Source organism: Onychostoma macrolepis, chromosome 17, assembly GCF_012432095.1.
Source record: "Onychostoma macrolepis isolate SWU-2019 chromosome 17, ASM1243209v1, whole genome shotgun sequence".
Lineage (NCBI taxonomy): Eukaryota > Metazoa > Chordata > Actinopteri > Cypriniformes > Cyprinidae > Onychostoma > Onychostoma macrolepis.
In genome coordinates, this window is record NC_081171.1 from 5893418 (window position 1) to 5907358 (window position 13941).

Below are 13941 nucleotides of genomic sequence, written 5' to 3' on the forward strand. Positions count from 1 at the left end.
ATCGGCATCAAAATTCTGCACCACATTCATGCAAGTCACAAGTCACTTATGTGCATAGTAGTTAAAAACACAGTACACTGTTCTCATTTGGCACATGTATGCTTTGCCTAACCACACGTAGCAGTAAGTATGTTATCATTATAGTAAAGAACTGGACATGACGGATGAAGAAAGAGAGCTCACACAGAGCTGGGGTTAACACGGCTCTCCTGGAAAGCACAGCTCCTTGAATGATGTTTTGATCCCAGTAAAAACAGAACGGCCGAGCAGCTTGGAAACAGTTTATCTGCATGGCCCTCGAGAGGCGGGCTGTGTGTGTGTGTGTGTGTGTGTGTGTGTTTGTGTGTGATGTGTGCCCTCACCCCCTTCCTGTGCTCCACAGAGGGGCCAATATTTCACACACAAGAGCCCAGTGTTCAACGGATGTCAACTTTCACCTCGGGATAGAGATCCTTTTATAGGTTGTACAACTTTCCGTTTCTGTGTACCATCTCTTTGAATACACATCACAAAAATGGACAAAAACAATGCATTTTCAAATGTCTTTTTGTGATAAATAAAACACTATTAAAAATACAATCAATATTTTCAAATGCCATAAGTGAACTTACACATTATGATAAACAAAGTATAAAACTATTAACAAAAATGGATTTTCAATTAAAGATTTACTAATTACATTTAACAGTGTCATTTGTTTTTTAAGGATTAACTTTAAATGAGTTTTAGATGATTTCAAAAATGTAAAAATATTGACAAAAAATAAATATCCAATATCACCCTCACATTTAGATTTTTTAATTAAATAGCCACCACCAGAATACTTATTACTACATTGTGCTGGCCAGTTTTCACTCATATTTATTATTAAGAAATGTAAAACTGTATTTTTAGATTATTTTAATTATCGATAAATCGATCACTGATGAATAACTTCATGATTAAAGCAAAAATATTAGCTTAGAGTAAAATACATAGTGAAATGAAATGGCAGCAGAGTTCAATTATATAAACCCCAATTACGAAGACTCCATCTGCCATATCCTCAAGGAGTTTCACCGACCACCGTTATATAAGCATCTTTAAATCTCTTTTACCCCATCAATGTCACGGCTACAAGCTGAACTGGGACGCTTGAACAGAGAAGCCATTCTCTAATAGACAAATAGAGAGATAGTCATCGGAGAGAGCAGCTGTATAACCAGGGGACGCTGCCCAGGTCATGTCTGAACCGATCTGGCTGTACAGTACCACACTACGCCTTTTATTAGCCAACACAATTGGCCCATCTGTAGATCGGCCAGAGGTGCAGATCACAGTCACAGAAGCTCTATTTGTTCAAGGCCCTTCGTTTGAGCTAAAGCTGTGACTAAAAGGCTTTAATGTCATGTACTTACAGTATAGAATTGCAGTGTGAAATTCAGCGAAGACTTTCAGTGTGGTCACCTCCTTTATAAACTCACAAGCGGTTGCTTGTGTGAGCATTGATGAGAAAGTGATAGAAGGGACCTAACAGAGAGGCTTTTGTCAAGGTATACAGGCTGTTTATTGTAATTAGCTTCATGGCCAGAACAAAACATCAGTGTAATTGAGCAAAACAACGAGTGACTTCTACAACAGCACCACATATATGCTTTCAAGGAACCTAACAATGAATGCTGTTGCAAACCTGATTCCTTATAATGGAAGTCAATGGGGTCCAAAAGAACATGGAAACCCATTGGCGTTCCTAACATGAGCTAAAAAAAAAAAAAAATCTTCTTCTGTGTTTGGAATGACATAAGGGTGAGTAAATGAATGAATTTTCATTTTAAAGTGAACTACCCCTTTAAATGGACACCAAACAAGGGCTCTCAAACAGATGCATGCATGCACATGTGGACGTACGTAATGTCCAGGCAATTTGCAAACTAACTGCAGGCACTCAAACACAGGTGCACCTCCGGTCTTTCTGCAGTTTCACTGGTGCGTCAAATTACACACTGAGAGAGAAAAAGGGAAAATCCTCAGAGCAAATGTAATGACACAGAACGAGCTGACGTTCAAACACTAATCACGTCCATTCACCCGTCAGCACACACTGGCTCTCATCACACACTAATCACACGCGACAGGTGGAACTGAATGAGCACGTCTGGATAAACTATATGTCAAATACATATGGGTAAGCAGGACACAGCAGAAAATTTGAACTAATAGATGTCAGGGAACAAAAATGAGAAATTAAAAAGGAAGGAGTGGAATGGCAGAGGGAAGGACGAGGGATGCAGAACACAGAAGTCAAAGAAAAGGAAAAAGCCAATTTTCAAGGTTTACTTTAATGTCACTCAGCATTAGGGCTTACTGTACACATGCACAAGTGATTATAAAAGGAATTTTTGTTAATTATAATTTGAACTATTCTTTTGAACAGAATGAAGATGTGTAAATTTTTCTTATTTTGCCTAAATATCATATTTTTTTAATTTAGTACTGCCCTTCAGAAGCTACTTACATGTTTCCCAGAAGACAAAATAAGTTAAATTTACCCTGATCTTCAAATTCAAAAAGTTTTCACCCCCTGGCTCTTAATGCATGGTTTTTCCTTCTGGAGCGTCGGTGAGCATTTGAACCTTCTGTAATAGTCGCATATGAGTCCCTCAGTTGTCCTCAGTGTGAAAAGATGGAACTCAAAACCATACAGTCATTGCTGGAAAGGGTTTAAATACTCAAAAATGCTGCAAAACCAAAGAATTTGAGGAACCTAAAGGATCTTTCTGAAGAACAGCGGGCAGTTTAACCATTCAGGACAAACAAAGAACTCATGAACAACTATCACTAAACAAAAAAACACAGCTGTGGATCATTCAGGTAACAACACTGTATTAAGAATCAAGTGTATGTAAACTTTTCAACGGGGTCATTTTTATAAATTCAACTATTATTTTCTCTTGTGGATATTATATGTAAACATATTTTATGTGAAATATCTTATGCAGGTCAGTACTAAATCAACAATAACATGAATTTTGTATGATCCCTCTTATTTTGGTAAAATAATTAACATTTTGCAGATTCTGCAAGGTGTATGTAAACTTTTGACTTCAACTGTAGATATATAGATAGATAGATAGATAGATCCACACTGTAGACAGATAGAGATAAACAGACAGAGATAATTTCACAGTCTGATCTGTATGTTTTGTAAGAGAGAATGTAATACAATTTCACCTCAGGGAAACAAGAGCAACAATTTACGAAAGAGGGAAAATTGGCAGCTGTAGAGACAGAGGTGTTTTTTGTCAGTAAATTGGGGTAAACAGTTTAGGACGTGCACTGGAGTTCACAATGTTCTCTTACGTAAGACTTAATAAAAAGCACTGGGGAGAGAGAAGGCTTTTTCAGCACAGATTTCATTACGTCTAATCTGCAGCTCTGTCCTGCATCTGCACACATACAGCGCTCTAATGTCCAACAGACACTCAACTCTGTCATTATCCTGTTCACTTATAATGTTAGTCAAAGCTTCTTGCATCTAGAGCCATCTAGAGTTACAATGTTACATGTTTATGGTTGTGGCATCATAACTACGACAGTTTATTTTGCATTAATGTATGTATTTATGCATGTATGTATGCAAACACTCAGCCTGTCCTTATGGGATGCAGGTATTTTTTCAAGCTTGTCCTACTGGTTCAGCTCAGCTCAACCTTCAAATTAAATGATGCATATGCCATCTCAGCAGCTGCTGTCACAAAGATATGTGTCTTCTGTTATGCCCCTTCACACCTGACTGAAGTTTATAAAGCTGACTCCAGTATCTCTGGACCCCTGACACCCAGACATGAGGACACACACCTCAGACAGAAAGGGACAATCAAGCTCTGACCAAGACAAAGAACAATGCAGACTGTGTTACCCTATAGGTACACTGCCATCTAGAGGCTGTAAAGCAAACTGCACGATTTTACTGAAGTGGGGCTGAGCTGTACTCATCCTGAACACTTTGTGATACAGACACGAATGACATGTCAAATCAAGCAAAAAAAAAAAAAAAAAATGGAAATGTGATTTCATTTTTCTAATTAAAGAAATTAAATTAAAAATTTCATTAAAATTACATTAAAAGAGGGAGCCAAGTCATATATGGAGACTTAGGATTGGGCTCTCTTCACTGGCAACCACTTAACCCTTAATTGTCATCCATTTAATATTTTGTTTGGGTTATTATATTGAAAATAAACCCCACAAAAACTATTCAACTGGACACATTATTCAAGAGCAGTCCATTGTAAAATTGGTCACAAAGCCAAAACAGGAAACGATAGTGTTTAATAGGCAGCCCATGTTTAAAGACCCCTGGAAACTAGTTTGACCAGCTGCAGTGGTCTTTTTCCTTTAGTGTTTATGTATATCCTGTTAAAACAGGAAGTTTGGGTGGGACTCGTTCCTTTTCATTTTATTGACTTCAGTTACTTCAGAGCCATAAAACACGATTAGCAACTTACTAGTCAAGTCAGGTGACCCTGGAGGAGGAATATTCTCATTTTAGAAAGCTGACTGGATAAAAATCTGTGTAGCGCAAGATGAGTCATCAATATTTTCATTGTTTCCCCAAAAGAGAATGTGTATATCTTCTTAATTTTGTAACTTTTAGGAGCAGACATTTTTCAGACCACTTTTGACTGTAAACATTAGGGACTGTGTGTGTACCTGGTTCTTCTTTGTCTTCATACTGCCTCACCAGGATTGGTGCAGGTCTGTGGACCGCCTGTGCCGTCTGGGAGCTCTAAACAAAAAAATGAGAGGAGATGAGACAAGAACAATAGCGGAGGAGAGGGGCATTGGGTGGACACTGTATGCAGAGGGATTATACAGGAACAGAGGGGAAAAACATTGTTTTAATCTCCCTCATTCAGGGGGGTAAATCCCCACATATGGGCGACCTACAGACCGAGAATCCTGGGTTAATGAGGGTCTCAGGAGTTTCCATACACCACTAAAGAGGCCGCTTTGTTTTTGTGATTAAGAGAAAAGTAGGAACAGAGGTCACGCCTGAGCAGATATCGTTAAATACTGCAGAGATAACCAGCACTCACATACCACTTTATAATAACTTTAATAAGTTTATTAAAGGGATAGTTCACCCCCAAATTAAATTTACTCACCCTCAAGTTGTTACAAACCTGTATGAGTTTCTTTCTTTTGTTGAACACAAAAGAAGATATTTCGAAAAATGTTGGTAACCAAACAGTTGCTGGTCCCTGCTGACTGATGAATGATTAAATGATGACAATATTTTCATTTTTGGGTGAACTATCCCTTTAAGCAACCACAGAAAAGCGCTATTGGGTCTCAGTCTGTTTGGAAGTTAAAAGTCCCTGTACTGTTAGATTAACATAAACATTCTGGAATGCTTCTCAGCAAATAAGATGTGAGGGGCAGAACCAGGTGACTTTATAAGTAGTCATCTTATACATATCTTAATAAAATAAAATCTAGAACATACAAACTTTTTTTTTTAATTATTGGATCTATTATTGTCAGAGTTTATTCTTAATTTTAAATGTTACAGAAACAATTTTTGACAAATAGTTCTGTAGAATTCATTAGAATGACTTCTGTAGAAGTCATTTTATTAGTATACCATGTATAAAAATATATTTAGATTTAGATTTAGATTTAGTCATTTTGCAGACGCTTTTATCCAAAGCGACTTACAATTGGCGAATACATAAAGCGATTCATCTTGAAGAGGCAATCAGACAGACCAAGTGCTTGCAACACCAAGTCTCAGGCATTGTTCAAATAAATACAAACTACCAAAGGAAGGAACAAGTAAAGAGAATTTTTTTTTTTTTTTAAGTTTAGGATGAAGTCAAGTGCTGTCGAAAGAGATGAGTTTTCAGTTGTTGCTTGAAGATTGAAGATATTTCTCCTACTGTATATCTGGGGTCAGTAAGATTTTTTTCTTTTTGAAAGAAATTAATACTTTTACGCAGCAAGGACTTAAATTGATCAAAAGATACACTAAATAGTTTTACATTCTTACAATAGGTTTTCATCTCAAATAAATGCTGTTCTTTAGAACTTTCTATTCATCAAAGAACGCTGAAAAAATGTAGAACAGTTTCAAAATAAATTACATTTTAAATTATATTCAAATATAAAATAGCTATTTTGCACTGAAATATTATTTCACAATATTACTGCTTTTACTGTATTTTTGATCAAATAAATGCAGCCTTGGTGAGCATAAGAGACTTTTTATTTTATTAATTTTTTTTCTTTTTTCAAGAACCCCAAACTTTTGATAGGTGGTGTAATATGAATATATGAAGTTTCACCACATTTTTAATCATCTGTGTGGCCTTGGTGACATTGGCAGAAAAGTAATTTCATGAATTGAGACAGTTATTGATTTCCATTGAAAGCTTACTATACAATCAACAGCACTTTATAACAAATGTCTGTGGTGTCAATAGTAACCTTTCAATGAAAAGTGCCACCATCTTCTTTGGTGTGCTTCCTGTTTATAATATAATCAGAAATGTATCACTCTTGCTTCTTAAAGAAATAATTCAAGCTCTGTTTAGGTCAGATAAGAGTGTAGCACTTGCCTGATTTTGTGTGTCCTGCAGCTGAGGGGAAGAGACAGTCATCACATGATGATAAACCTCAGCTTCCTTCTGTTCCTCAGATGACCTGAGGTTCACTGCCAGCCCAGTGTCTTCAACCACAGCACCTGTTTGTCATGGATACAGCACATAAATATTTCAGACTGCATGCAAAGTACAGTATGATTTGCAAATACTCAATGTGCTCAACGCCCAAGAACAACAACCTCAATAAAAATACCATACTGCTCATAACTCTATCAATAAACTATGCATATATAGCGACAGAGTCTTGCAACTATACTGCAACAGAGTCTTGTCAAGTATACTTGCAGTTTGATAGCCTGTAACATGTTTCCACATTAAACAATGGTCTGGGCAGGTTGAACGTGACGTTTGGAGCAGCTTTGATTTGTCTCTGTTATGGGGACTCTATTGCAGTGGAGAGGGAAGCAAAATAGCATTAAATTCTCGCTCCGTCAAGGATGAACTCTTGTCCGTGCTGCTGGGGTGTGTTTTTTTTCTTTGGCAGCACTAGTCTCTAAGCAACACTGAGGCTCTTTTTTTTTACTGTGAGCAGAGCGATCTTGGCTTTGAGTAAATATTGGTTTAGGCCAACACAGGAAGAAGTTTGGATTTGACACCAGAGTTCTGTTGCCCGGGACTCATAACTTACATATACTGTCTACACACTTTTGGACAGCAAGCAGTCTAAGTACACTAAACATTTAACAGCAAACATTTAAAACGCAGACTGGTGTTTTCCAAAAAACATTAGTTTCTTTATAGCATGAGGTTTTGGGCAGTCCAAACAGTGACGCTTCACTTTGAAACATGATAAAAAACTAATATTGACTCCAAATAAGCCCAACACAGGTTTTATTTAATAACTAAAATTCAGCGTTTCAAGTCTGAACATGATATGAAACTAATATTTACTCCAAAAAGCCTAACACAGCTTTTATTCTTTACTAAAATTAATTTTTCCCCCCAATCAGAACTTGACCAATTTCCAGGTAAACTCAACCTTTGAGAAACACAACAGCATTTTAAGCTAAACAGTTACATAGCCCAAAACAAATATGAAAAAATGTGAGAGCCTTTATTAACTGTAATAATAATAATACTAATATACTGATATATTATTATAAAAATAATAAATGATTATTATTTTATTATTATTATTAATGAAGGACTGATTTGTGTTTGTTTTTTGTATTATTTTATTTCTGCTTTAATGCAATACTAAATAAATAAATAACCAATAAATTCCATCAATAATAAACTAATAATAATAATAATAATATATTATTAATGCAGAACAGATTTGTAGTCATTTTACTTCTTCTTTTTAATGCAATACTAAATAAATAACTAATAAATAACCATTAAATTCCATCAATATTAAATAACTATTACCACTAATAATAGTAATAATAACGCAGATACTTTATTATTGATAGATTTAATGGTTATTTTTAATTACTTATTTAGTATTGCATTAAAAAGCACAAACAAAATATTAAAATCAGTTCTGCATCTTAGTTTCCAGTATTAAATAAAAATAATTATTAGTTCATTTCTACTTTAAATGAATCCGCAACTTCAGCAGAAGAACACACATTGAGCAGGGAATAATCGAATAAACATTAGCAGGGAGAGTGCAGTGTCTTTGCGGTTGTGTTTGGACGCCGTTCACAGGCTGTGTAAGAGGATGCTCAGAGTGGGAGTGGGATTCATTTCCGCCTGCTTCCCTGAGCCTGAATTCTGATGAAGTCTCCAGACCGCCTGGCTTCCCCTGTGTCAGCCTCAGCTCGCTCTTTCACACAGAATCTGAAGCAAAAACAGCTTAATTCCCTGCGTCCATATAACACGGGTAGTGTGAAACATGCCCCATTAGAGACACCTCACAGAGGGCCCCATAACGCTGCCAAAGGTATACAGGAAGGGGATGTGGCCACCCAAATGGCCGCAGGAGTTGATGGGCAAAATGAGAGATTAATGGCGACAAGAAAAACAACGTAAAAAGTGAAATGACGTTTATATGTTTACAGTTCATGCGTCACACATAAAGACCTTTAACATGTCACACTGGCTTAACTCTTATTGCTTAAGGCGAGTGACGTAAACAAAGTCAATCAATTCTGAGTTTTATTTATTTATTTACTATGGTAAAGTGCAGTCTGTGTGTGTGCAGAACAATAGTGTCAATTGTCTGAGGGAAGTTTTATACCAGTGTGGTTGGCGAGCACTTGTCCAGGTGATGTGAGTGTGGAGTGGGGTGAGATCTCTGTGGATCTGTGCTGTGTGTATCTCTGCTGATCCACGAGTGAGTGTCCAGTTAGCACAATCTCCGCTGCGGTCGTCAGAAGTGGTCTCTGACCCTCACTGACCTCTCCACTGCTCTCCTCCTCCCACCATTTCTGAGAAAAACAGATGAATTAAGATCATATGTCCTTTTTTGAACATCCTCTAGCACCATCTACTGGATAAGAGCAGGACTAGCAATACCTCAATAAGACATAAGCTAGTGTTTGCAGAAATGTTCAGAGAAAAATTATATACAACTGACACTTATTTTATAAAATATTCAGCAATATTTTATGTTTTTTTCCTTCATGTTTATAGATCTAACAGTAAGTGGTGGGCAGGAAAAAATATCAAATTAATATCAAGTAAATATTTCTAAAGTCAATATTTTACATAATAATTGTTATATTAACATTTATGTAGTATTAAGTATAAAAAAAATTATACAGAAAAAACTGCCTCTCTCTCTCTCTCTCTTTACATCTATGTACACACACACACACACACACACACACACACAAAACGGAGTAATTTACAAATGTTCTGCACATCAACTTCACAAACAAATTAATTTAACCAAAACTAGTTAAAAAAAAATGATTTGTTCCTGATTTGAACATCATTAGTGAATGTGAAAGCTTCAGTCAAATCACATGATACCTCTGGCTGCTGTGATTGGCTGACAGGGCCGCGTTCCATTCTGGCCAACAGAGACAGGATGGGATCATGATGAGCAGGAATGCGTGGAGCTCTGATCACCTGACCTTCACTGGGCGGATCATAGTCCTGACAAAAAGAGCAAAGAGTTTGTCAGTGCATTTGATTTGATGTATATACAGCTGGAAAATGTGTGTGGTGCTGTTAAATGTGTTGTTAAACAACTATAATGAATTCTATTACTGTATGAGTTTTTCCTTATACTTCCACTATCCAAAATGAAATGAAAATGCTGAATTATAATGAATTCTATTACTGTATGAGTTCTTTTCTTTCTTTCTACGCTTCCACTATCCAAAATGAAATAGAAATACTGATTTTGTGGTTTTCACAATAGTCATCATCACAGATTATAGTTATATCAGCAATAACTGTGTTACTGGCATTCTCCCCAGTTCTCATTTGGGACTGAACCGCTAACCTTTGGCTAAGAGCTCAAACACCAAGCTGAAATTGTCAGTTAATGCTTAACCATGACAGTCCTATTATTTCTTTCCATTAGGTTTAATAAATGGCAAGGAAACACTCATGTTTTTGGGTCTGTTGCTACAACTCTTTGCATTCAAACATTCACCATATCTTGGACTCCGTGCAGGGAACCATTCAGGCTGGTCATCAAATTAGGCAGAAGGACCCCTTCCTCTTCCAGAACTTGGGAAGAAAAAAAGCGTATTTTCAAAAACAAATGCATAGTAAAGTGCTAATAACTCAACAACAAATTTTGAGTATTGAAGGCAAAATTTTACATAAATATATATGATTAAAAGTTTGGAATAAAATAATTTGAATGTTTTTGAAAGAAGTCTCTTATATTCACCAAGGCCGCAATTATTTGATTAAAAACACAGTAAAATAGTAATATTGTGAAATATTACTTAAAAAAAAAAAAAAAAAAATTAAATATATTTTGAAATGTAATTTATTCCTGTGATGGCAAAGCCAGTTTCAGTCTTCAATGTCACATGATCCTTCCGAAATCATTCTAATATGCTGATTTGGTGATGCGTTTCAAGAAACATTTCTGATTATTATCAATGTTGGAAACAGTTTTTGCATATTAATATTTTCAATTAACAAAAGTTTACAATGATACAAAATATTTTTATTTCAAATAAATGCTATTCCTTTGCAAAATAATTCTAATATTTTCCACAAAAATATAAAGCACAAAACTGTTTCAACACTGATAATGAGAAGAACCTTTATTAATAATTCAGCACGAATACTAATTATTTCAATTAAGCACCAAATCAGCATTTCTGAAGGCAATGAACACTAAAATAACGGCTGCCGAGCATTAAGATTTGCCAGCGCAGGAATAAATTACATATAAATTGATTTATATATTTATTAATAATTCAGTTTTCCTAATATTAACATTTTACTGTATTTTTGATCAAATAAATGTAGTGTGGGTGAGCACAGAATTTTTTTTATATAGTGTTATATACTGTATTACTTGAAAAATAATTAAATCATTCTTTTCAGCTCTATTTGTGGGTTTGTGAGATGCTGCCCATTTATTTATAAACATCCATTTTGTCCTTAGAAGGCAGCTGCTTATTGCAGACAGTGCGGTTTTGGCTCAGTCTGGCTGTGTGAGTGTGTGTTGGACCGATCGTGTACCTCTGACTGCCGCCATCTGGCCGTGAGTGAGCAGCAGCTCTCCCTCTGAGATGTGTCTGGCTGCCGTCTCCGTCTCAGTGACAGTCACACTGGAACTAGAGCTGCTCTCTTCTGAGGAGGAGGAGGATTCAGGGGTGGCGGCAGGAGGAGGTTGTTCCTGGCTCACAGGAGGAAGAGGAGGTGGGGGAGACTTGGGTTTGGAGGGGAGAGGTGAAGATGGATGGATGACTGATTCTTCCTCATCGTCCTCTTGGGCTACTGACATCACACTGTGTGTGAGAGAGATGGAGGGTGTGAGTGAGTGATACGCTGAGTACATATTTCTCTGTGTCTACACTGACACAGAAGCAAAAAATTACTAACCATTCAACTATACAAATAGAAAACACTCATTTAGATATAAAAGTCCTAAACGTGCTATAGCAACAACAACTTTTATTCCTAAGGTCAGAAAAAGGATATAAAAAATAAAAACACTAAATTACAACTGCTTCCTACTTCTCAATAGGAGTCAATAATGTAAGGCACAAAAATATTGTTAAATATTTATTAAAAAATTTACAAATTTAGTTAATTGAGATGACAGGTGATTTTTAAACTAATGTTATGCTCCACCAATTAAACTGTAATAAAATAAATCTGATTAAATGAATGAATGAATGAATGAATCAGTCTTTGTGATCTTGTTAAAGCCAAATCAGGTGAAATATGGAAATAGGACCTGCAGGATGAAGACTAGTTCTGATATTACCAGATTTTATAAATGTTTTCAGTTTTCATAGACAGCTATAAAAAGTAGGGACACAGCTTTTATTCCATACACACACACACACACACACACACATATATATATATATATATATATATGTATATATGCAATTTAAACATTTTGTCTGTCAGATTATAGAAGTAAAATGTCTCTAAAGAAATATATATAATTATATTTTTGCTTTTCGTGGGTTCAATATATATTTTATTCTATATGAAGCGTTAAGAATTGTCTGAAGACAGGAGAAATGGTAGTGAGTGATGATGTTAAATAATGTTAATAAAATAAGGATAAAAATCAAATCAAATTGTACATTTGTATTTTTAGTGATCATCTCATGCTTTTAAAAATGGAATTATGTTATTTTAAAAATGGGATATTTTGTTGCATGTTTCTAGAATCAGTCATACATTTACTGTTAACAACAGCAGGTGGCACTGTGGGCCTATATATCACATCCTCAGTGAGGCCTCACAAAATTCATTACTAGACCTACAATTAAAAAAAAGAAAAGAAAACAGAGGTACAAATACTACCTGTTTTCTACTGCTTATGGTAAATAAACAGTTTCTCTACTGACACCTCAAACAGGATTCTACCAATGTTTGAACCATAGCTTTTAATACCAGCCCATGCTTTTCTACACAAATAAAATGAATTTTAGTGCACGTTTTATTTCTCTTGCCTAAATATTTCATGCAAGACTATCAAGAATAAAGGAGAATGAAGCAACAATATTTAGACCTACATTGGTGCTGACGGCTGTTCCTGCCTCTCGCTGTGTGGTTCTTCCTCCTCCAGGGGGAGCTCTGTTCCTCCCCATGGGTGATTCTGGAGGCTGGCTGGATCTGGGCTCTGATTGGCTGGAGGAGGAGAGGGTGTGGCCACCCTGGTGGGAGATGGGATCGGAGTGATAGTCGGAGTACCCACAGGAATTCTATCTGCACCTGAAACAAAGGCAGAACTGATGTGTGAACAACTGTGCTTACACTTTTACAAATAGATGGGGAGTAATTTGGTTTGTTCATAAAAATCACTGTCAGACCTGATGAAGCAGATGCCTGATGGTTTTCTTTGGGAGACAGAGCTGTAGAAAGATGCTCGGAGAGATCAGGGGTTCTGACAGGAGATGGCGGCTCTTTGGAACTGGGCTCAGGAGTGGGTGCCGGTGTCGGTACCTTAGTTACCTCCTGCAATATTACCACAATATTACCACATTTATGGTACTAAAGGTCATCCTGGATAAATGAGAATGTGTTTGGATGCCAGTACCTCATGAGCATCCTGTGTTTGGCCAGGGGCAGCGGGTTCTCTCTGTGTCTCTCTCTGTCCCAGCATTATTGCAATGGTTTCAGCCAGCACTTCATTTACACACTGTCTTATGAGCTCAGAGTCCACTGGTACCCCTGTGTCCACAAACAACTGAAGACCACCACCACCTGCGGCCTCCACTGCCACACAAACAAACAGAGAGGGGAGGATTATCTGGTGTACATGGGACATGGTTCGGCATATTTTGTTAACAAGGTTACAGTTAAAAGTACTGTACATAGCAGTGGTCTGCTGAAGCAATACTGATATCTAAAGAACAGGATGACTGATGCAATTTAATGACAGCAAAAAGACACAAACAGAATGTACTCTTTCCTAAGCTCCACCTTAAAAATGTTACTGACCAATCCTAGCAACAGTGTTGTTATTGTAAAAGAAAAAAAAAAAAGTTGTTGAATTAAAGCTAAATAGAAATATTACAAAAACAAAAACCACTAAAAACCACAAAAGCATATAACAAAATTAACTGAAAAATACTAACATAGAAACTGTTTTCACATCAGTGTTGTTAATGTTAAATAAAAATAAACACATTTTTGAAATAAAAATAATAAACATGTTTATATAAAAATTAAAAATGACAAAGGCACA

At 36.2% G+C, this 13941-nt stretch overlaps 1 protein-coding gene across 1 annotated transcript in view; it reads right to left on the reverse strand.

The window, feature by feature from the left end:
- Nucleotides 1-13941, reverse strand: part of kiaa0586 (KIAA0586 ortholog) — a 132001-nt gene that overhangs the window by 25404 nt on the left and 92656 nt on the right. Inside the window, 9 exon segments of the mRNA XM_058748653.1 lie at nt 4693-4768; nt 6600-6724; nt 8830-9019; nt 9567-9692; nt 10198-10274; nt 11250-11518; nt 12767-12965; nt 13064-13208; nt 13291-13469. Of these exon segments, the coding sequence (XP_058604636.1) occupies nt 4693-4768; nt 6600-6724; nt 8830-9019; nt 9567-9692; nt 10198-10274; nt 11250-11518; nt 12767-12965; nt 13064-13208; nt 13291-13469 (1386 nt within the window).